The sequence below is a fragment of the Streptopelia decaocto genome (assembly GCF_964273445.1).
Source record: "Streptopelia decaocto genome assembly, chromosome: 3".
In the NCBI taxonomy this organism is placed as follows: Eukaryota; Metazoa; Chordata; class Aves; order Columbiformes; family Columbidae; genus Streptopelia; species Streptopelia decaocto.
Window position 1 is genome coordinate 88,164,280 of NC_138656.1, and position 22,782 is coordinate 88,187,061.

The 22,782-nt window shown below is 37.3% G+C and overlaps 1 protein-coding gene across 7 annotated transcripts in view; it reads left to right on the forward strand.

Annotated features, from left to right (window-relative positions):
- COL12A1 (collagen type XII alpha 1 chain) overlaps window positions 1-22,782 on the forward strand; it is a 101,481-nt gene that overhangs the window by 12,897 nt on the left and 65,802 nt on the right. For 4 of the 7 annotated variants that reach the window (XM_082047963.1, XM_082047964.1, XM_082047965.1 and 1 more), the window contains 11 exons: window positions 303-359; window positions 1,040-1,303; window positions 1,415-1,579; window positions 2,025-2,198; window positions 2,988-3,278; window positions 3,503-4,105; window positions 5,496-5,768; window positions 7,877-8,149; window positions 9,094-9,366; window positions 19,988-20,257; window positions 22,199-22,465. The exons of 1 other annotated variant lie outside the window; for it this stretch is intronic. In XM_082047963.1, the coding sequence (XP_081904089.1) occupies window positions 303-359; window positions 1,040-1,303; window positions 1,415-1,579; window positions 2,025-2,198; window positions 2,988-3,278; window positions 3,503-4,105; window positions 5,496-5,768; window positions 7,877-8,149; window positions 9,094-9,366; window positions 19,988-20,257; window positions 22,199-22,465 (2,910 nt within the window). Of the gene's footprint in view, window positions 1-302; window positions 360-1,039; window positions 1,304-1,414; window positions 1,580-2,024; window positions 2,199-2,987; window positions 3,279-3,502; window positions 4,106-5,495; window positions 5,769-7,876; window positions 8,150-9,093; window positions 9,367-19,987; window positions 20,258-22,198; window positions 22,466-22,782 lie in introns of those variants that run through there. 2 more of the 7 variants (XM_082047966.1, XM_082047967.1) reach the window with 2 other exon arrangements.

A 22,782-nucleotide genomic window follows, 5' to 3' on the forward strand; every position in this document is an offset into this window, starting at 1 on the left:
TCCCATATGTGTTAGAGCAGGATAATATTGGTATTTAATCTAGGGATGTCGTAGCTAATTTTCAGGAAGTTACTGTACAAGACACACAAATACAGAGGATTCCTAATTATTTGCATTTTCTATATTTTGTGTTGCCCTGAATGCTATGTTGTCAAATCTGGAAGTACAGGTGATGTATTTATAACTTACATTTATATTTTCAAATTCTGAGGCTTGTCAGATTTGTGTCTCTAATTCTCTACATGCTTTTCTTTGATGTTAACAAATTTAACCCGATTCTCTCTATGTTGTGTTTTGTACAGTTCAAACGGGTGGTCCAGGAATACCAGAGGAAAAGAAGGTTGAGGCTCAATTACAAAGTAAGGTGTTCTGTCTTTAAAGCTATCTGACATTTTAGAGTTAAGTGATGTTTAGCTCTGGGGCCCCATAAACTGTGTTCCTATGTTACCTAGCAATAAAGTTAACTTGTAAAATTGTCCAGAGTTAAGAAAACTTGGGAAGGAACTGGGATGGAAGCAATTTATAGCCACACTGGAAGAATAAGTTGGTACTTAAACCAGGAATTTCATGCAACTAATGTGAGCAAGTCCATGGTTGTCTTAGTACTATTGGCAAAAGACTTTGTGCTGTGGATAAAAGGTATTGCAGAAGAACCTGTGTGGCTAATATAGGGAGATAAAGATGCGAAGCAGAAATGGTAACAAAATGAAATGTTAGCACAACATCGAATTGTTGTAAAAAGTTTTGTATGTGAGTTTTCATCTGCTATGGCATAACAGATCTTGTGGAAAAGTGTGAAAGCTGAGTATCCAGGTGACCATTCACTTTTGGTAATGGCAGCTAGAAGGCTCGTGTGGGTGTTCACTTATGTGAATAATAGTTTCTCAAGCAAAATATTCCAGATCACAATATAAATGTATTACATATCTGATTGTTTTGGCTTTGCCTACTAAGTTTCTGTCAGATACTCTTCACTGATTTGTTAGAGTGCAATTGCTCATTTGCTAACAGATTTTTTTTTTGTGTGTGTGTGTTCCAGGATGCTCCATAAGTGCAATGACAGATTTAGTTTTCCTGGTAGATGGTTCATGGAGTGTAGGGAGAAATAACTTTGGATATATTCTGGACTTCATGGTTGCTCTTGTATCAGCTTTTGATATCGGGGAAGACAAGACGAGAGTTGGAGTTGTTCAGTACAGTTCAGATACAAGAACAGAATTCAATTTAAATCAGTATTTCAGAAGAAGTGATCTTATTGATGCCATTAAAAGGATACCTTACAAAGGTGGCAACACAATGACAGGTACAGATTTCCCACATATGAGTTTGTACAGCATTTCATTTTAAAATTAAAATTTGCTTTAAATCCTAGTTCATTCAAGCCTAATAAAATAACTTGTGGTATTGTTTTTAGGTGAGGCTATTGATTACCTGGTTCAAAACACCTTCACTGAGTCTGCTGGAGCAAGAAAAGGCTTTCCCAAAGTAGCAATTGTCATTACGGATGGAAAAGCTCAAGATGAAGTTGAAATTCCTGCAAGAGAGCTTCGCAACATAGGAGTTGAAGTTTTTTCTTTGGGTACGTCGAATTTTCCTGATGACTGAGAGATTAATGTCTCTAAAGAAGTTATATGTTTTACAGATCTGTGTTTCATGAATTTTGCTATTCCACTATGTTCATGTGCATGCCTTGAAATGCGTCATTTGCTCCTTCAGAGTGGAACATGTCAGTTGTGTTAATTTGATAGTAATTCTGTAGCTGCTGCATGAAGATTAAAGTGACTGACAAGCATTGTCTCAACCTTGGCCTTATTGAAGCTACCACATCATTTTCTCAGGCCGAAATGGAGCATGTGATCTCATTGCATTAATCTTATTTTGTAGCTGGATTATTGATGATGACAGAAGACAGAACTAACTTAAACTCATCTATACCCCAGGATGTTCTGATACTTCATGAATACATTCACAAGTGTCTGTATTTTATGGCCACTTAACACAGTCCTGTCTATTGCAACTTCTAGGAATCAAAGCAGCGGACGCAAAGGAACTCAAGCTAATTGCATCTCAGCCTTCACTAAAGCATGTGTTCAATGTGGCTAATTTTGATGGAATTGTGAATATACAGAATGAAATTATCTTGCAAGTGTGCTCTGGTGTTGATGAACAACTAGGTGAACTGGTTAGTGGAGAAGAAGGTGAGATACTTTATATAAATATATCTATTGTCTTCTCTTTATTCTGATGTGTATTTAAGGGCCTATCCCTACTTTCTTTGTTTCTGGAGCTTGATCCATTGCTTCATCTAGCAAGTGTGGAAAGCTGGTCTCATCTTTCTCCATTTAAATGCAGGAGAGCAGAACACGTGATGCAGTAGGTTTGGAGTATCTCCATTATTCCGCAGTCTCAAGGGTCACACAATGATGTGCAATTATCAGAGCCTCATACAGTTAAATCTGGACACAGGCATCACTTCTATGGAAAATGTACCGAAGGGAAAAATTCTGCTTAGGGAATGGGAAGAATAAGTAATAGGTTAAGAACCAAGGAAAGAAAACACACTGGAAAATACTGAGAAAACACGTATGTTAAGCTGTGCCATTGAAGCTTTCTGGCCCTGTAAGATTCTAAGTAACTAGTTATTCTCTGACCAGAATGGCAGCAGAGATGGCTCCACTGTCCCAGTGCTTTGCTCAGGTCTGCATTTGTTCACAGTCTCTACTGTGTTTCAGTGGATCTTTCACAGGCAGCATTTCTCCTGGAACTACACTCAGGGGACCACAAATGCATTGTTCCTCTTTCTGTCCTCTCACTGAGGCCCCATTTAGACTGTCTTGTAATTCACTTGTGTTTATTTGTGCTAAAAAAGTGGGGTTTTATTAAAGATTAAGCAAAGATGACTGAATTTATTACAGAAATAAAATTGTGCAATATAATATGTATAATTGTAATTAATACTTTGGGTTTGCTTTTGATTTTTTTTTCAGTGGTGGAGCCTCCTTCGAATCTGGTGGCCACCCAGATCTCCTCAAAATCTATCAGGATCACCTGGGATCCATCCACAAGCCAAATAACTGGCTATAGGCTGCAGTTCGTTCCAATGATAGCTGGTGGAAAACAACATGTACTGAGTGTGGGTCCTCAGACTACCGCTCTGAATGTTAAAGATCTCTCTCCAGACACAGAATATCAAATTAATGTTTATGCAATGAAAGGACTGACCCCCAGTGAGCCAATAACAATAATGGAAAAAACACAACAAGTAAAAGTTCAAGTGGGTGAGTTAGGAGCTACTATGTTATTTTTACACGGTAGCTTTTTGTTGTTGAAATCTCCGATGCTTGTTTTAATGTCATACCTTCATTATTTATGAGAAAGACCTTTACTTAAAATGGTTTCTTTCCTTTATGAGCAACTAGATACAATACATGAACTACAGATGAAATTATAGTGCTGTGGCTACTGAATATCTGTTTATAGTGGCAATTCTTTTTCCTTACAGAATGCTCACGTGGTGTCGATGTAAAAGCTGATGTTGTGTTTTTAGTGGATGGTTCCTACAGCATTGGTATCGCCAATTTTGTTAAAGTAAGAGCCTTTTTGGAAGTTTTAGTTAAAAGCTTTGAGATATCGCCTCGAAAAGTACAGATAAGTCTTGTCCAGTACAGCAGAGATCCCCATATGGAGTTTTCTTTGAACAGATACAACAGAGTGGAAGACATAATTCACGCTATTAACACCTTCCCCTACAGAGGTGGATCTACCAACACAGGCAAAGCGATGACATATGTAAGGGAGAAAGTATTTGTTACCAGCAAAGGATCAAGACCAAATGTGCCAAGAGTCATGATTCTTATCACTGATGGAAAGTCGTCAGATGCTTTTAAAGAACCTGCAATAAAGCTGAGGGAGGCAGATGTAGAAATATTTGCAGTTGGTGTGAAGGATGCAGTGCGTACAGAGTTAGAAGCCATTGCAACTCCTCCTGCTGAAACTCATGTTTATACAGTGGAAGATTTTGACGCTTTTCAAAGAATATCATTTGAACTTACGCAGTCTGTCTGCTTACGGATTGAGCAGGAACTGGCAGCTATAAGGAAAAAATGTAAGTAACTACTATTACTTAGAGAAATGTAGAAGATGCAATGAAAAAAGGTCTGAACCAATGTTTTGTACCTGTAGTCACCTAAAGAACTGATATTGATGAAATTGTCCGTATGCAAATTGTAATTTTAATAACTGGGGATTCAGTTCTCATTTTCAAACGTATTAAAAGCAATGGGGGAATCTAATGGAGAAACTGAGGTGAAAAAAATATTGCAGAAATATTTTTTTTGCCTTCTCTCCTATGTACCTAGAAAGCTATTGAAGTGTATGTCTATCTGGAATGACCTTCGTGTGTGTGCTCTGCTTTTACACTCAATATCTTGAGTAAAACCGTTACTTAAAAGGGCCATTCTTCTTTAGCTGTCCAAAATCAGATAGCTAGTCTAAGCTTGTCTTTTAGAATTTCTAAGGTAATGGAGCAATGTCGACATCTCCAGAGGGTGATTCAATTAATTTTTAAGGTAGAATAAATAACTCTCTGAAATGGGCTTAGATAAGACGATTTGAGACAACAGACGCTAGGTGATATTAATCTCAATCTAGCTGTAAAGACTGAAATGATGTAGCACATGAAAGTCTTCAATACATTCAAATTTTTCAAGCTTGGAAAATGTTTAATATTTAAAAGATTTCTAAATGACTGACTTCTGGTCACCTAAAGTTACTTATGATTAGTGGCACCCTCAGTGTCCCTACCTATGTTTAGTAGAACACTAACATTGAATAGTCCCCAGCATTGAAAACCCCACTGTCTTTAAAAATAAGCCTTTTGTTTCAGGATAGCTTTGAGGAACAAACCAGCAAAGCAGCCTTTGTTTTAGAGGGCTCAAGCAGTCTTAACATCCCCACTGTTAGACTCACTAGGCCAACCAAAACAAGCCCAGGATGTCAGGTTCGTGTTTGTGCCTCATGTCAAGTTCCTTGTTTCCCCTTTGACTTCATTCCTGAAAAAATACTGGGATTTATTTTGTCCTATTTCTATATCTAGGTCTGAAAAAAAACCTACAAGGATTCTTAGTTCCCATTGAAGGCATAATGTTATTGCTGTTCATGGGACATATGAAGGAGGGAAGCCAACATATCATCAGATTCTAACTTGAGTTTTTATAAGTGCATTTTTTTAGATGGACTGTTCTCATTTGATCTAGAAATCACTGAGTTGTTGCTTCTACTCATTGTCATATGATTTGGGGCAACCTAGATATCTTCATGAAATTGAACAGCTATAAGCAAGTATAGAAAACAAATACTGTTGCATGTGCAACAAAAGATCTATTCAATTAGAATAAATCAAATTATTGATGAAAGTTTTAAATTTATTCTAGAGATTTCGTGCTAAAAATGTTCTAGAAAGTATGCCTCATCTATGCATTTTTATTTCCATACAGCTTATGTGCCTGCAAAGAATATGGTCTTTTCTAACATAACATCTGACAGTTTCAACGTGAGCTGGTCTCCAGCTGGATCTGAGGTTTTGTCCTATCTTATTAAATATAAAGTAGCGGTTGGTGGAGAGGAATTCATTGTTTCAGTACCAGCTTCAAGTACTAGCTCAGTTCTCACCAACTTGCTACCTGAAACTACTTACGCAGTCAGTGTGATTTCTGAATATGAAGATGGTGACGGCCCTCCCTTGGATGGAGAGGAAACCACCTTAGAAGGTAGGCTTCCCATTATTCTGAGACACAAAAAAATCATATGTTCAAATAAGAATTTGCTTTGAGAGAATGGATATACGGAGAACAGCCAGCTAAGGCTGAGAGCCTGTATTGGTATGCAGGATCAGAATAAACATTATTGTGTCTCAGTGCATTTAGTAAAGATATACAATTCCAATACTAGGCCAGTGTTAGACCATTAAGATTGAATTTTATTTTTCCTGAAAGTTGAATGGTTGCTCTGTTTCTCTTCAGTGGCCTATTTTTGAATGAAATGATGTGTGGTCAAGAATTCATTGCCTTGTATTAATCTTGATATACGCTTCAGCTGGACTAGACGATCATTGTTGGTCCCTTCCAAATTAACTATTCTATTGTATTTAATAATTATGACTCAGATTCAGGAATGTATGTTGACTTTAATATATTTAAAGTCAAGAATGTACCCATGTAATTTGCTGTGTCTACATCTAACTCACGTTAACAGAAATTCTGTTCTATATACAGAATATACAGGCTTATATACAGGCTTAAAGGCTGCTGAGTTTTTGATCAGCTGCTTCTCATCAGAATGTCATGTGTCTGATCCAATAACTCTTACTGATTCAAAACTTGTGTTGATGTCAATGTGAGTTTATGTGATCGATTGTTGAAAATTCAAGCAGAGTAGCTGTACTTTTTCTTGGTAGAGTTGTCACGATTCATTTCCACTGATTTAAAGCAGAAGGATAATATTAAATCTGATTTTATATACCAGTAGTTGAATACTCAGTATAGTCTAAATCATGCTTTTCAAAATATTTATTCACTTTTTTTCATTATTCCATGCTGTCATTTGTGACCTTTGGTGATGTAAAGGGTTCCAAGGGAGCAAAAGATACAGCATGGAAATTTTTTAATTGTTCTTTCCTGTTAGGATTGATAGGAATACGCATTTATAAAATAGCTTAGTTTGAATGTTAAGTTTGGAAGATACAGGTTTCACTGTTGGTGTGCCTATTTCCATGACTGTGCCAGTCAGAATGTTTTGGCCACGCATAACTTTCCCTTAGGAAAACAGAAAAATTCTTGGCTGATAGAATATGTAGCTTGTGAGTGTAACGGACAAGAGAAGGAATAGCTTTAATAAAAATAATCAGGGTTACCATGTTGTAACTGATACTACCTTAAATAATGATTAATAACTTGATCTGAGGAAATCCCGACATGTCAGAGAAGACAGAGTCCTTCTGCAATCATGTAAACATCATTAGCTCTTCATATGCGTCTAGCTAACAATTTGGGCTGGATAGCTTTCTTGGCAACTAACTTTGGTTTCAGGCTTGTAAAGAATTTGAGATAGAGTATTGTGTTTCTGATTAATAGAAAACACTGAATTCATATGAAATGACCTGAGCTGATATATCTTTTATCAAGGAAAAGCCTAGGTTAAGTGATTCATCATGTTTTTTCCCTAATTTCCAGGATAATAAACTATTTTTTATCTTTTAGTTTGAGACATAATTCAGAAGCCTTTTTTAAATATTAGATGCCACTCATACTGCAATTATTGCAATGAATGCATTTTTTGTTGTGAATTGTGAAATTGTGAATTGTGAAAATTCAACTTACAGAAATGGATTTTTTTTTCCTATTACATTTACCTTGATCATTTCTTTAAAATAGGAGAGCTGCCTGTGCATAGTCAGGTGTATTTGAACAGTTATCTGCAAAAGGAGGTGGTGCAAAAGCAAATGTCCATGACAGAGAACTTACTTGATTTTTTTGTGTTAAGAAATTTCTCCACTATGCCCAAATATCGCTTACACGGTTCAGTTCTACTGTTACTGCTAAACACAGTCAGACTGTCTTAAATTTCAGAAGCAAGTATATAAACTGGGACTAATGTACTTTTCGGACAACTTTTTTACACTGCTGATTGTAACTCTGGCCCTAAATATTTAGAAATGACTAATGATTTGTGTACCTTAAAACAATGGGAGGGCAATATAAAGTGTTGTTTTGGTAAACTGAGCTAAAATGAACAAACAGAATGTTTGGAATGGTTTCGCTTCAGATATTACTTGATTAAAAGCAAATATTTACAAATTATACGTCTACATTTTTTGTAGTTAAGGGTGCTCCTCGAAATTTAAGGATAACAGATGAAACTACTGATAGCTTTGTAGTTGGTTGGACTCCAGCTCCAGGAAATGTCCTGCGGTACAGGCTTGTATATAGACCGCTGACTGGAGGAGAAAGAAGAGAAGTGACAGTCTCAGCAAATGAAAGATCAACTACTCTGCAGAATTTGATCCAAGATACAAGATACGAGGTGTCTGTTATTCCAGAGTATCAGTCTGGACCTGGGTATTCGCTGAGTGGATATGCAAAAACTGATGAAGGTACATGATCAATGTTGTGAATGTAGTAAGCTTGAGAACTCCTTGCATGCTGATGTGTTCATACTGAAAAGATCATAATCCATATTGGCTGTATGTATTGTCCCAGATGAACAGGGAATTACAAAATTACTCAAACCTAGCTGACAGATAATTTAAGACAATATATAAAAATTTTAATATGTTATTTTAAAATATGGTATATCAATCCTGCAACACCTAATATGGCAAGGTAACTCGAGTGAATAATTTACCTGTATGTTTAGTTAGTTACCCTCCTGATTCTCCATATTGTTAATTATATAAATATATATCTTTTCAGCAATTTCAGGCCCTGTTTGTGCTTTGTTCTGAATGGCTAGCAAGGAATGAATGGAACATTTAATTTACTGAAGTTATCACTGTAGCCTTAACTTGTATGAAAATGTATGATCCTTTAACAAGTATCATGCCTTATTAAATGAAATCTGAAGAGTACAGAGACCTTATGAATGTCTTGATCACTAGTGAAACTTCACTGAGATTATAAATATTAGAAACCAGAAAAGCTATCATCAAAAAGAACTTCATAGGCAACCATAATGTGTTGATTTCACATTTCATTGGTGATCTTTGACCTGATTCTGCAGACAGATTCTTCAACATGTTGAAGTTGAGCATATGTTGAGGTGCTAGTATGTATAAGTGTTCCAGAACTGGGTCTGTGGTTTTAATAGGAAAAAAAAAAAAAAAAAGAGAAAAAAGACTTTATTGAGCATTTTTGCCTAAGGAGGGTGGGGACAGAGTTACACAATCCTAATTACAGTAAATTATACTGTAGCAGTGTTAGTGCATGCTATTCAAGAATTATTTTTTCAGCATTAAGTCTTATGTTGTGATAACCTAAAAAATAAACCAAGAAATAAGGCTTGCTTCAAGTTGTTTTCAATGTCTTTTGACATGTACAGTCCGAGGAAATCCAAGAAATTTGAGAGTTTCTGATGCTACAACATCAACAATGAAGCTGTCTTGGAGTGCTGCTCCTGGCAAAGTGCAGCAGTACTTTATAACATACACTCCAGTCACAGGAGGTGAAACTAAGGAAGTGACTGTGAAAGGTGACACTACCTCTAAAGTGCTGAAAGGCTTAGATCAAGCCACGAGGTACACTTTGACTGTGTCTGCCCTGTATGCTTCTGGAGCAGGAGAGGCCCTTTCTGGAGAGGGAGAAACACTTGAAGGTAATTATTTATTGTTTCTGTACAGTTATTCATTTATTTGATTTACTTTTAAGATGTCTTAAAGTGTACTGCCTTCCTGAGTTTTCTGTAGAAGTAAATATGTAAATGGAATATAGGCATAAAGACATTCTCCTACTTCATAGGATTTTTTCAAGCCTACTGTCCATTGGAGAAAACAGTAGGGTCAAATCACTGGTTGTAGAGGGGACTCTTGTTCTCTTGAAAAAGGTGTTGCCAGAACCACCAGCCAAAACTGACTGCACTTCTACACCAGCATTGGTGAAATATTTTGTCTTATAACTCAATTTCCAAGCAGTTTCAGTGACAGATTGTCCTTAATGTAATAGCATTAATTAATGGGCTTTAAATGTTTCATTTTAAAATGTGCAGGGTTTCTACTGTATTGAGACTGAGAGATGTTCAGTCTAGGCAATGTCAAGCTTAGGCAAAGGAGTAATGAATCATATCCTGCTTTTAACTATTAGGAATAAGAATATGGAGCAGAGCATTAACAGAATACTGGCAAAAGCATAAGTCAGAGCCAAAAACTTTCTTATAAGGAGGGGAGGCTGCTCTCACTCTGCCTTTGAGCAGAGAATTTCCCAGACTGCTTCTCTGTGAGCATTCTCAGTGTCATCTGTTAATTGTCAGAGGACAAGGAAAGCTGCCTCCTAGGCCATGAAAGGAAGTGTGACTGTGTTCTGTGCTGGCCAGGTATGTATTGCTGAAGTCTGACACTGCAGCTCTGTAGGCACAGCACTTGAAAACATCTTACAGATTATTTATGTGGAATCAAAACTTGTCCATTGACGCTAATGCTGTTATAGTAGGGATATACTTGGCTCTCAGTTTCTCTGTCAGTTTAACTTTTTGTGTATGACATAGGTTAGGAAACAAACCAGAAAACCTAGTTTACATAGGAAACAAATGAACAAACAGATCTGTTGCAATGATTCACCAGTGTGCTCAATTCATCCCACTAAGATTCAGGCACTTATGTGAAAATCACAGTTCACATCATGGATTCTCTAGGATTCTTCTGTGATTGATGAAGGAAGGCAAACACAACTGGAAGGCAGGTAGTCCATCTGAGATCTCATTTTTCCTTCAAAGAACATTTGTCTGTTCTTTGACTACAGAAGGAGCAACTGAGAGCTAGGTACCAACTCCCTGCCTGCTTCACTACCTAAGTCTCAGACAATGATCCAATGCACCTGTTTACACTGAGACAGGGTGCAGACATCAGAGAATCAGGCACCTTACAATTAATGCTGAAAGTTCTTTAACTCTCTCAGTTTCACAACCCATGCAAGATTCAAAACGTTCCTTTTGCAGGACACAAGAACCTGTCTCCTGACCAGAACATTGCTGAGATCCAGATAAAGGAGAACAGGGAGCTGGGTTCTGCCTGTATCACCCAGAAAAGCCAGAGGTGATCAGGACTTAGTGAACTTTCCTGTTGATGGTGGTGCTGCCACTTCCTTTTGTATGGCAGTCTATTAAGTCTAACATTTTACTGGGAGAAGAGGGAGCATGGATATGTAGGCCTTGCTCAGTTTGGGAGAGTTTGAATTCACATCTCCGCATCCCAGAAGGCTGTAGTGTATGCTGAGATGCCTTGGTCTTACTTTAGAAATCTTGGGAGGCCTCTGTCTCTCTGTTAAACAGACTGAATTGTCCACCTCCTTATGGAGATGCCCCAAATTTTAATGAAGGGTTGATCAAGTTAATTGTTTACATTTAGTGGAAAGGTTTGTATTTGGTATCTTTGTAATAAACCTGTGAGAGATGCTTTGTTAGCATGGAGCTCTTAGATTTTTACCCTATCATAAAACTTGAGCAATAGAAAAGACTTTTAAGGCGTTACCTAGAGCTTCAGTTAAAATGCATTCTAGATAGAGAGAGCAGTGAATGATATACAGCAGAATAAGAAGGACAGAGTAGTCAGAAAACCAGAATTCAGTCCCAGGTAGAGACTGTCTTGTCATTTCAGTGCTTCCCCCCAAACCCCAGGAGGGCTCTGATTCTGATTTGGACTTTCTGCAGTGATAAACTGTCAATAAGAAGAGTCAAAGAATTCAAAAGGACAGTTGGCTATAGCTCATGAATGTATTTATATGCAACCACAGGGAGTCTAAAGTAGATGTTGCACTTAAAAAGACACGGAAGCATTCCTGCAAGAGGTTTTACTTTAAAACCTTATGCCAAACATTCTGCGACCAATGTTGTCTTGTGATAAATATGAATAAATGAGCATCCTGTCACTTAGCTGGATTGCTTTTTATTCAGTTCCTCAGCTGGGAGAAACCCAAATTTAAAATTACTTTCATAATTTTGACAGGTATAGCTTTGTGACTCAAATGCATATCCTTTGAAGATTCAACTGGATTTGAAAATCCTGTCAGGTTGCACTCAAGAAAGCATTACTCTTCACATTAAAGCTGTATATTACATTTTCTTCGGTTAGATAAAATGTTAGTAAGAGCATATACAGATGTCAGTCATTACTGGATGATCGAATGTAATGAATAGAATACAAACTTCAGTTTGCATGACAGCAGAGGCATAAATCATGATGTTTTCTTATGGAACATCCACCATGTATTTAAGTAATCAGCATATCTGCAGTTTCATGTGGTAATAAAATACTTGAATTAGGCCAAAATTCTTTGGACATGGTCCATAGATATTTTGAAACACTCTCTGACTAATGTTGTGAAAGATTCTCAGAATATCTGTTGAAGTACATATAAGACAATATTTCATTGTATGGCACTGTCTTACCTCATTGAATGACAAAAAGACAAAACCTTTGAGGAAAACCAGGCAATTAAGAATAAAAGGATTGCAGTTTTGGAACTAAAAGGTAACATTCAAACTTCAAAGCTTAGTATAGAAATTTACTTGAAAAAATAAGTCATGCTGCCTGTGAAGCTAAAATAAACATGTTTGGACTCAGCTGAAAAGTTACACAGGTTGGTGAAGAGAATACTTAAGTATTAGCTGAAATAATTTGTCTGACTGAGGCTGGGAATGGGACAGATCTTAACTCCTGGAGAAATAAACTTATCAACAGTAATGACAAAAAAGCTGTGAAAGGAAGCATAAAAAAGTGTTTAGTTTTTCAGTTACTTTTTCCATGAGCCATGGTGTCTGAGAAACAAAATAATGTGGTGTGTGTTTTTCATTGCCAACGGCAGTGAAGTACTGAGCACTTAAGTATTTTCCTGTATCAGGAATCCCAGTGGGGTTTACTTGATGTCTTCACCATATGAATTCTCACCAAACCTATTCAGTCAGTGATGCTGTAGTTGCAGGCCATCATTATATCAAGAGCAACGTTTGAGATTGCTTTTCAAACTGGGGCAGTTAGTTTATGGTATCGATATGTAGTCTAAGAGAAAACAGTTTGGATGTAGTGAATATTTCAGAATTAATAAGAAAGTGGGTAAAGAGGAGGTGGATACAGTAGCTTCTCCAGCAATCGTATAATCAAGTGGCAGGAAATGCAAAATCCAAGGTCTTGGATGCTTATGGAATTTTAATGAGTCACTAAATGGTCTCCTATGACTAAGGGTGTAGACAAACATTCTTACTGCCTTCAGTAATGATATATTTTACTCTGCAAGTAGTAGGACAACCCACATGGTCAGTTACTCTGTCTTGGTTGCAAGGGTAGCCTTCAGCAGAGAAAGAAAAACTGATAATCTTCTAGACTGCTTTAACATGATTTGCAAGAACATGTCTGCCCAGACATTCATTGAAGGTCCTTCATTTGTGTATGTTTTCTGCAAAGTAGTTTGGAGCAGTTACAAATGGCCCTTGGAAGTTCCTCCTCTTCCTCTGTTTTGCCCTTGCAGGGCAGTTTTTCAGTGTTTTGAAATGGCTTGCTCAGGAAAACCACACAAACCCATCAACCATTCTGTGTGCTCGAGATCATGTACCAGATGGGTAATCTCTGCTTCTCCTTTTGTTTTTCTTTTTGCTAAGTATATGCTTAACCTTATTGTTTCTCTGCATAAAGCAGAGATTGCAAATATCCCCCCAAGTAACTGTAGATAATCTCTTCCACAAACTGTTTACATAGATATCTGGTCCAGCCCAAAGATAAACACATGCCAGAGGATCAGAATTTTGTGAACTGTTCACAGACAACATGGTACAGAGAGTTTAGCAAGTGACTAATCAGAAAATTATTCATTTCTGAGGGTGCTATTCCATACCATACAGGTAATCGTTATTCAGAGATAATGGGTTTATATTGTTTATGTGTTTGTGGAGTGGGAAAAGGGAAACAATGTTTTTGTTCCTCTGCTGAAGGAGTGTGCTTTTCTTCTTCAGTATTCCAGATTTTAGAAAATTTATAGTGTTCCAATCTTTTATACAGCCTCTTTCAGTTACTGGCTGATTTTGTCTGCATATATGAAGTACTGTCCGGAGGTGAAAGTTCTGGGGCTTTATATTTCATACTGCATTAAACATAACCACACGTGCAAAATATGCGCTGTAGAAAACTCCCCACTTTTATCCTCTCACTTTCAAAAGTGCATGGTGATCCTTCACTAGGCAGCTTTGAGTTGGAGCCCTTCTATAAAGGTGCCATGGAAAAATTTTCCTCAGACACATTTTGTTGGCTGTGATTCCCCACAGCTCACACAAAGTCATTGGAACTGCTAAAGTAAATTAAATCAGTGCAGGCTGCCCTTTGCTGTGTGATGGAACAAGAAAACTGAGGGAACTAAACAAGTTAGCGCTGGTGGTTGTATTCAGTGATGCATAATACAGACTAGAGAACAAGCAAGAAACACCCACAGAAATGCCTAAGGGAAAAGTCTCCCTCTTATCCCCAAACACCCCAAAGAAACCATTTGGCTTTCAAGTTTCTTGGTGATCATATGGTCTTACCCAAGCCATCATTTACTAGAAATAAAATACAATTATAAACGTGGTGAGGGCAGTGAGCATAAATGCAACAGACAGCGAGCAGTTTGCAAGAGCTACTGTTTTTCTAATCTGTTTTTTAATAAAGGAGATGGTTGCAAGTCTGGCAAGAATTTGGTTTTCTGCCCAAAGGCGTGCTGTCAGATGAAAAGAACATACTGTACATTAGCTGCTAAAGAGATTAACTTTCATAATTTGAAGTTGTTTTAAAGAGAAACAAATGCATTGCTAGATTAAGCAACCTACACAGAAATGTTTAATCCTAATGAATGTCTGAAAAGTTTGAAAGCTGCATATCTATTTTATGAGTGTCTTTTTTTTTTTTGTTGGCATTTATATATTTTTCAGAACAGATTTGAGAGTATTTCAGTTACTGACTCTAAGCAGGGGAGTCATTACACTTTTAAATACAAGTTTCAGAGCAATTTAGAAAAATAGCTTTTATTTTTTTTCCCCGAAAAAGAATCAAGGGTCACATTCCCATCTTGCTTGTACTGAGAAATTTCAAAGTGAAATTCCTAAGATAGATAGAAATACTGTTGGCATAAGAGGACATAGTTTTTTTAAATAAATGCAACTGCTAGTTTACATTAGCAGAGATAACAACATTTTCTTTCTTTTGTACATTTTAGAAGGAACAATATGAGGTTTGGTGTATTATGTTCAGGAGATAAATTCGAGAAATAGTTATGTCATAGTCTCTTTCCCTTTAGAATGAGAATCATTATATTTCAGAGAAATAAGGCCCAATCCTGCCACCCTGTTGATGGGTAGCTATTTGTGCTGTGAGAATTAGGCTGTACTAAAGGAATATATTAGAAAGGTGGTAATGACTGTGTCAATTTTCAGTTTTATTTTATGTTGTAAACATTTCTTCGTTCAGTGTTTTTTTGTTTTTTTGGTTTTTTTTTTAGGGGGGTAGGGCGGGGCTCTTTTTTGGTCAGAAAATGGATAGAAGTTCTTTGGTAAGTAAATTATTTCTTTGGGGTGTTTCTATAGCAACATAAGAATGCTTTAGAAATGAATGACCTCCTACAGACAGACTAGTACAAATTCAACTGACATTTCATTACAATGAGGTTTTTAGCAAATCACAGGGACTTTACGTAATGTTCAGACTGCATAGTGCTGCTTCCGTCCCAAGAGAAACAAGGACTCAGTGTCCTCAGAAGATTTAATGCTGTTTCATGCATTGTTAAAATTATACATTCCAAGATTTTGGAGTCTGGCATTTGAAACTGACTTTTGATAATCTGTGGACAATTATTTTTGTTTTACATAGGAAGTGAAATATGTATCAAAAAAAAAAAGCACAGGGGAAGGTTGAATGAAAAATAAGAAGATATTTCCAGACAGTCGAGAGCAGTGTTAACTGGTTAACTGTTGGAAAAGACAGATAAAATGTTAAACGGACTGAGTATGAATTCCTGTTGGCTTTATCCTAGAACAGGGACTCAGGAGTGCTCTGGCCAAAGTTCCTCTGTTTTGGGTCAGAACTGTCCTGGTTTGCAGCTTCACGTCTTTCTCCATTTCCGCTAGCAGAAGAGCAAGAGACCTGCTCTAACAGGGCCATCTGCTACCATCTCATCTGATGTGTGCACTTGGATCCTTGGCTGTGACAACTTACCCTGCTGACCTAATGGGATACTCCTGACATATCCCCATTGTAAACAATGCAGGACTCAGGCCATAAAATTTTAGTATATGTCTCTGCAAGAGAAGGTTCATTTATTTAGTTGATTCTGAGCTTTTAGGATGCTGGCTTAGATCAATCCTTTGTTTAGCTGAAAAAAATCCATGGCTCTGCATGAAATTTACTGCTGCAGATTGATTTTGAAAGCTGTTTTTAAGAGCACATACAGAAAATTGTTTAAATTTGGGCCTTAACTGCATGTACAACTCCCATGGAAATCAGCTGGAGTTGTGTAAATGTTTCTGAGGGGAAAGGCCATTTGAATAAAGCCATTTGACTTTTATGGACGTCAACATTTTAATTTTAGCTGATTCACAGTCTTGTGTTCAATAACAACAGTGACTGTTGGAGAACCATGGGAAGTGAGCCAAGTGGACACAGGGAAACTCTTAATATTATATTGTGTCTCTGGCATACTATAGTGGGAAAACTTAGCACAAAAACTGGACATAGCAAAAATCCAGAACTGGGTGTAAAAGCACCTGTCTGAAAATTATGAAGTTAATTTTTGAGAGTGTGTCTGCACGGAGTGATGGTAGAGACATACGAGGGACTGGAGGCAGACTGTAGCTCTGAGCTAAAGACTGTTGAAGAGAGTCTGAAACCAGTGACTGGATTGCTTGCCCAGGCAGGGGTTTGGCCTGTCTGTGCAAGCAGCTTGTTCTACTGTGTACATACCATGGCTTACAGCTGTGCTTACACCAGCTGCTTCAGTGCTTCAGAGCATCACAGGCCCTAGTGCCTGTTAAGGGATAATTGCTGACGACTGGGGGGGCTGTATGAAGTGATGGGCACTTTAACTTTTACTTCAAGTCAGGAAAAAGCGGGAGTCTTTTGATTGTTAACCACTTGTGAGCCAGCCAGCCAGCGGTTTTCTTTCTTACAGTCTGCATTGTCTTTCCATGTTCCTTATCCATTCTGTTTAACCAAGCAAGCAAGAAGTGGGTGTACAACAGGCATTTCTGAACATGTGGAACAAAGAACAGAATGACTGCTTAGTTGTTACTGTTGTTGTTTTATTTTTTTTTTAAACATAAATTAAGTAACTAGGTATTTTGTTTTAATCCAAGGGAAAATATCTCACAGGTCTGACTGCTGTTTGCTAGTCACTACAATATACCAGTGTTACTGTGGAACATGAATACATTTCTTGACTCTGAGTGTAGCAGCTTACTTGATGGAATCCTAATAATTTAAGACTTACAGTTGGACTGCATCTTAAACACAGCTGCTCCCCTAATACAAAAACACTTGTAGGAGATCCAGTGAAGCAGAAAAAAGCTGTCAGTCAACTTCCACCTCACACATGAGGTGCAAATCAAGTTAGTGTGTTATGTTAAAGAAATGTTCTCAGTTGCAGGGTAACATATAAAAAGTCTAATTTCCTTTAGTAGGTAAGTTGTCTTGTCAGCAGTTTCCAACTGTTTGAAGTAAAAATTTTCCATTTAGTTCTAGTGGTTTGGTAGAAATCCCAGTCCCTTTTCCCTCTCTTACCTTGCCTTATAAAAAAGACATTTAGTTCCAAAGGATATTTCTTTCAGAACCAACATATTACAGTAACTGGTGTTCATTACAGTCTATTCCAAACAAATTATTTTTCTCTGTTATTTAACGACCTCAGTAATGACTTAATTAATAATCGTTTTAAATATGCACTTATTTTTGCAGTCTTTCCAACATGTATCATTAGCTGTAGCATCCAGGAGTAGGCTTGCAAAAAATTGTGCTGTGGTAGCAGATACTTTAATACTGAAATCATGTTGTGGCAGAGCCATGTTTTAAAGTAGCCAAAGTAAAGTGACTTGTATATTTATATTACATTAAAATATGGAAAGAAAGGTTTTTATTGTGAGACATCTGTGCATTCTATCAAGTTAGGTTTTCCATATTTTTTCCATTTGGATTGCCTTAATATTTTCTTTATTGTATGAAAAAGCCAAGATTTGGGAGTAAAAGCTTAAGAGCAGACAGAAAAATTGGTGTAATTTACTTTTGAAGGCAAATCTTTTTTTCAGGCTTCCAGGAAAATTGGTCTTTGGAGTTTAGATTCAACCCTGGCTTTCGTTTAGTGTAGTCATTGAATTCAGTGAGACTGCATGAAGCATGAGTTGAATCAGGCCTTTTCACTAAAACTTTTTCACTATATGAAACGGCTGTTGTGAAATGATAAACAAGTTAACTTTACCAAAACCACTGTACCTTAACTTTTTTTTTTTTTAATAGAACATGCCATAATTTGTGGTGATTTATATTGTAAAGATAAAAATTGGTTTGAAGAGTAAAATTGTAAGAACCGATGTAGAGTTAGGGTATTAAAAGAATCACCTCCAGAAGAACATGGTAGGATGTCCCAAGACTGTGAATTAAAATCAGAAACCCCTCCATAACACAAAGGAATACTGTTACATGCTCTACTTGCTATATTTGAGAGTCAGCTTTGTGATACCCTCCGATTCTGTAATCTGTGTATCTGATCTGTAATCTGTGTATCTGATGAATCTTTATTATAATGTAAACATTGTTTTCAGATAGGTCAATATTAATTTCTATTAATCGTTAAGCCAAGTGGGATTCATTCACTCAGTTTTAATGAAGTTGTGCTGGCTATGAGATATTTCCAAAATGAAGTCTTTCTATGGGTATTAATAGTTCTGTTTGGTCCTGTGGGATTAGGTTTGGAAATGTTGCAGATTTGTGGTGGAAACAAAAGACAAATGAATATGAAAAGTGAAAACACGTTATATGACTGAGCAACTAGTTGCTCAGTCTTGGACTGAAGCTTCTTTATGCTTCTGAAAACAGTGAGGACTGTTCTTGTAATGAGCCTAAGCAGTGGAAATTGGATAGGAACTTAATTTCTCTGTGTTCAAAATTTGACTCTGGTCCTGTGGCTGCTGTGGTATAGTATAGGGATACATTTTTATCATTGTAGGTAAACTTAACTGTGAGGCCGTGAGACCACCTCAAGTGTTGAAGTCCTCTTGCTAAGCCGTCTCTCAGGAGTGTCCTGTAGGCCACACAGATACACACCAAAGAATCAAGCGCTTCTGTGTGTATGTGGATCTGGTTTTGTAGATCCCTTTTGCAGATTTTGCTAACGGTGAAGCCGTTGCACTAAACCCACCAGTCAGTGCTCCTTTCCTGCCATCAAAAGCCAGCCACTGGAATAGGAAAATTGAACATATGTTATAAATGTACATTAAACATTAAACAGAGGCACATCTTTCACTGCACCACTTCAGAGCCATAAGCTCCATATTAAAGCAGTGGAATTACTCTGGTGTGTTAGGTGAGACTCATGCATTCAGCTGACAACTGGATTTCACAGACTAATGAGCTGTTTCCTTCATTCCAAGCTGGCTGGAACAAACTACAGAGAGGAAAGAGGTACAAGTCTTATGAGTGGAAAGATGGAGAATGTTTTCTACTGTAACTGTGGCATGAAGTAAACACACTGCACATTAGTTATAAACATAAAATGACATAGCTGGTAGATCTGGTAAGTGGTACTCTGGAAGATAAGAATAGTGCTATTAAATAAGAAGATAAGTTTGTCAGAGAAAGGACTGTTTCACTCAGGTGAAAATCTTTTATTTACTCCTCAGAAGAAAGTTACACATATGAGGATGAAGATGAATGAAATAAAATTATTTACTTGAGACTTAAAACCTACTCAAATGAGCTGTAGCACATCTAAGCACATTCCAAGTCTCTGATTTATGCCATTTTTATTTTACATATTCTAAAGCAAAACTGCTAAATATCCTGCATGATAAGGGTTAGAATGATTCATAGTCTAAAGTCAGCTTTAAACATTTTGTTGAAAATTCCATCAGTTTCCTCTTGAAACTACAAATATATGTTATTCAAACTAATATTGATGTGAAAAGTTTGATTTTGCGCTTATGATCGATTTGCTTCTCCATTTGTGCCTTGCTAACTGTCACTATTTGTACTTTAGAATATTTGCTCTTTTATTTCTTGCAGAACGTGGTTCGCCACGTAATTTGGTTACAACAGACATAACTGACACTACAGTTGGGTTATCATGGACACCAGCTCCAGGAGCAGTTAATGATTATAGGATAGTATGGAAATCACTTTATGATGATACAATGGGAGAGAAGAGGGTCCCTGGAAAAACAGTGGATGCTGTGCTAGAAGGCTTGGAGCCAGAGACTAAATACAGGATTTCAGTATATGCAACCTACAGCAGTGGAGAGGGAGACCCAGTAGAAGGAGAGGCTTTTACTGATGGTGAGTGTAGCACAACATTACTACCGTATGTAGCATTTTGTTCTTGGTAAAATCATTGTATTTTAAAGAAAATGGACCTTATTTTTCTTAGTTTTGTTTTTTTCCTGAAAAGTGGCTCCCCCTCCCCCTAATAACAAAATGCCACCGTGGATCAGTCAACTCTGGATTTTTGCTTGACCATGAAAAACAAGGAAAACATCTTCTATGTCATGTAGATCTGGATTCAGCAATAATTACTTCCAGCTTTAGATGTGATTTTGTCTGCAAATTACTTCGAAGCCAGACTGTCATAGGTTTTGTGTAACTGCTGGAAATCAGGGGGAAGAAATATTATGGATAAAATAAGGAGAAATGGTGGGGTAAATGCCTACAGAATCAATTAATTTCCTTCCCAAGCTATTTCCCTTTCCAGTCTTCACAGTCTTCAAACTGAGGCTCACTGGGTGATTTTGATGTTTGTTATTTACCTTTCCCGAAGCTCATCTTTTTTCTTATTTGATAAACATTAGGTACTATTAGTCAAAGCAGCCTCAAGTCCCTCCTGCAGTTTAGGCAAAGTGAAAAACACTGAGGGGCCAGGGATAGGTTATTGCTGTACAGCAAGAACTGGCAAGTAGGCAAGACAAAATGAATGAAGGGATGCCCTGGATCAGCCTTGATGTTTCTGTTGTTTGCCTAAAGGGGTCATGTGAAGACAAAGCCTGAGGGAGTGCTCTGGGCAAGCAACATATGTGTTTACACGTTCTTGTTCTCGTTCCTAAGCATCTGTTTTGACTACTGTTGGAGACAGGCTGCTGAACTATGTTAACCTTTGTCCTTGACCCAGTAGAGCTGCTCTTAAGGTCTTGCAAGAGTAGGGATTGCTGCCATTGGTAAGAGCTGACTCCCCAGAGCCAAAGCAGACTGCTACCCTCCACCTTCCTTCTTTTTGCAAGAACAGCAACATTAGCTCTCCAGCCTTTTCCAGGTTAAGTAGACAGCTTGGTCGTGTTGTTTGTTGCTCCTAAAGGAACTTGCTGTCAGGCCTATCGATAGACCCAGACCTGAGACTAACTAGCACTGTATCTTTCTTTTGCAAACACAATTAGAAAGCCTCAGTTCCTAGGACTGGGAGAGGATACCGCAGCCTGCAAAGCCTGCCTTACCGTGTGATGAAATATGGACCAATTCTGGCATGCCAAGAAGGTTCTGTTTTGCCAAAACCTAGATGGCTTATTCCAGCTGACAGCCAGCATTACATACCTTTCAGTTCACTTCAGATCATTTGTAAAATTTGTACACTCTGGAAAATATCTCTTAGAAGCTGAGTGCTGCAATTTGTAGAGAAAATGTTTTATTAGTTGATGTGCCTATTTCAGCACATATACTATCCTGCAAACAGTGGTTAGTGATTTTCCAAGCATTTGAAAAGTCACTCACCACAATTTGCAGGATAGTTTGTATGCAGCCCAACACCCAGCAGTTTAGGTATTTACCAGTAGATTATCAGAACTGCAAATTCAAAACTTACAAAATCTAAACTGTATAGGACATTGTGTTCATAAAAAACCAATGGCTTTATAGTTTATCACTCTCATTTTGAGAGTGCTGAATCCATTGCTTAACAGATTATTGAAAAGTGTGGCTAAATAAAACTCCCAATTCTGCTGTGTCATCATGTAATTTATACTTCATTTTTTTTTTTTTTTTTTACCCCCCTCTTTTTTCCTCTGTACTGGAAAAAACACTTATATTTTTTTAGACAATTGCAATTAAAAGATAATTTAACAATGGTCTCCGAAATTTCCCTGTGTCTTCCCCACAATAAAATACTGTAATTTTAAAGAGGGCACTTATTTTTTTTTTTTTAAATTTTATTAATGTAGGAATTTTGTAGGCATGCATTTGAACATATCTTTATGTGACAAAGTAAACATTTATCCATATTTTTACACTGAAAAGTGTCACCAAATGCCAGGACTGTGACAGTAGACAACGAGACAGAAAATTCAATGAGAGTTACATGGCAGCCTTCACCTGGGAAAGTCTTGTCTTATCGTGTGTACTACCGACCACGCACTGGAGGAAGACAGATGTTTGGAAGAGTAAATGCCCCTGCTACAAGCATAGTGTTAAAGCGACTTAAGCCGCGAACTACATATGACCTCAGTGTTGTTCCAATTTATGATTTTGGACAAGGAAAATCAAGAAAAGCAGAAGGAACAACAGGTATGTATTACAAGTTAGTACACGATTTGATAATTAAAGTTTTGTGCTTAAAATTAATAACCATGATACACAGAAAAGTATAGCAGAGTCTGCCAAGATCATGAATTTATATGCAAACTGAAGAAAATGTTAGAGGTTTGATTTATTGGAAACTTCACTATGGCATAGTCTGAGCACAGCTTTTTAGTGTTGATATTGAGAGTGTAAATACAGTGTAAACTCTGGTTGAAAATACTGGACTTGTGTCCACTGTTTCTTAGCAGAATTCACAATCTGAGGATATTTATGACCTTTCAGCTATGGTTAAATTATTGCAT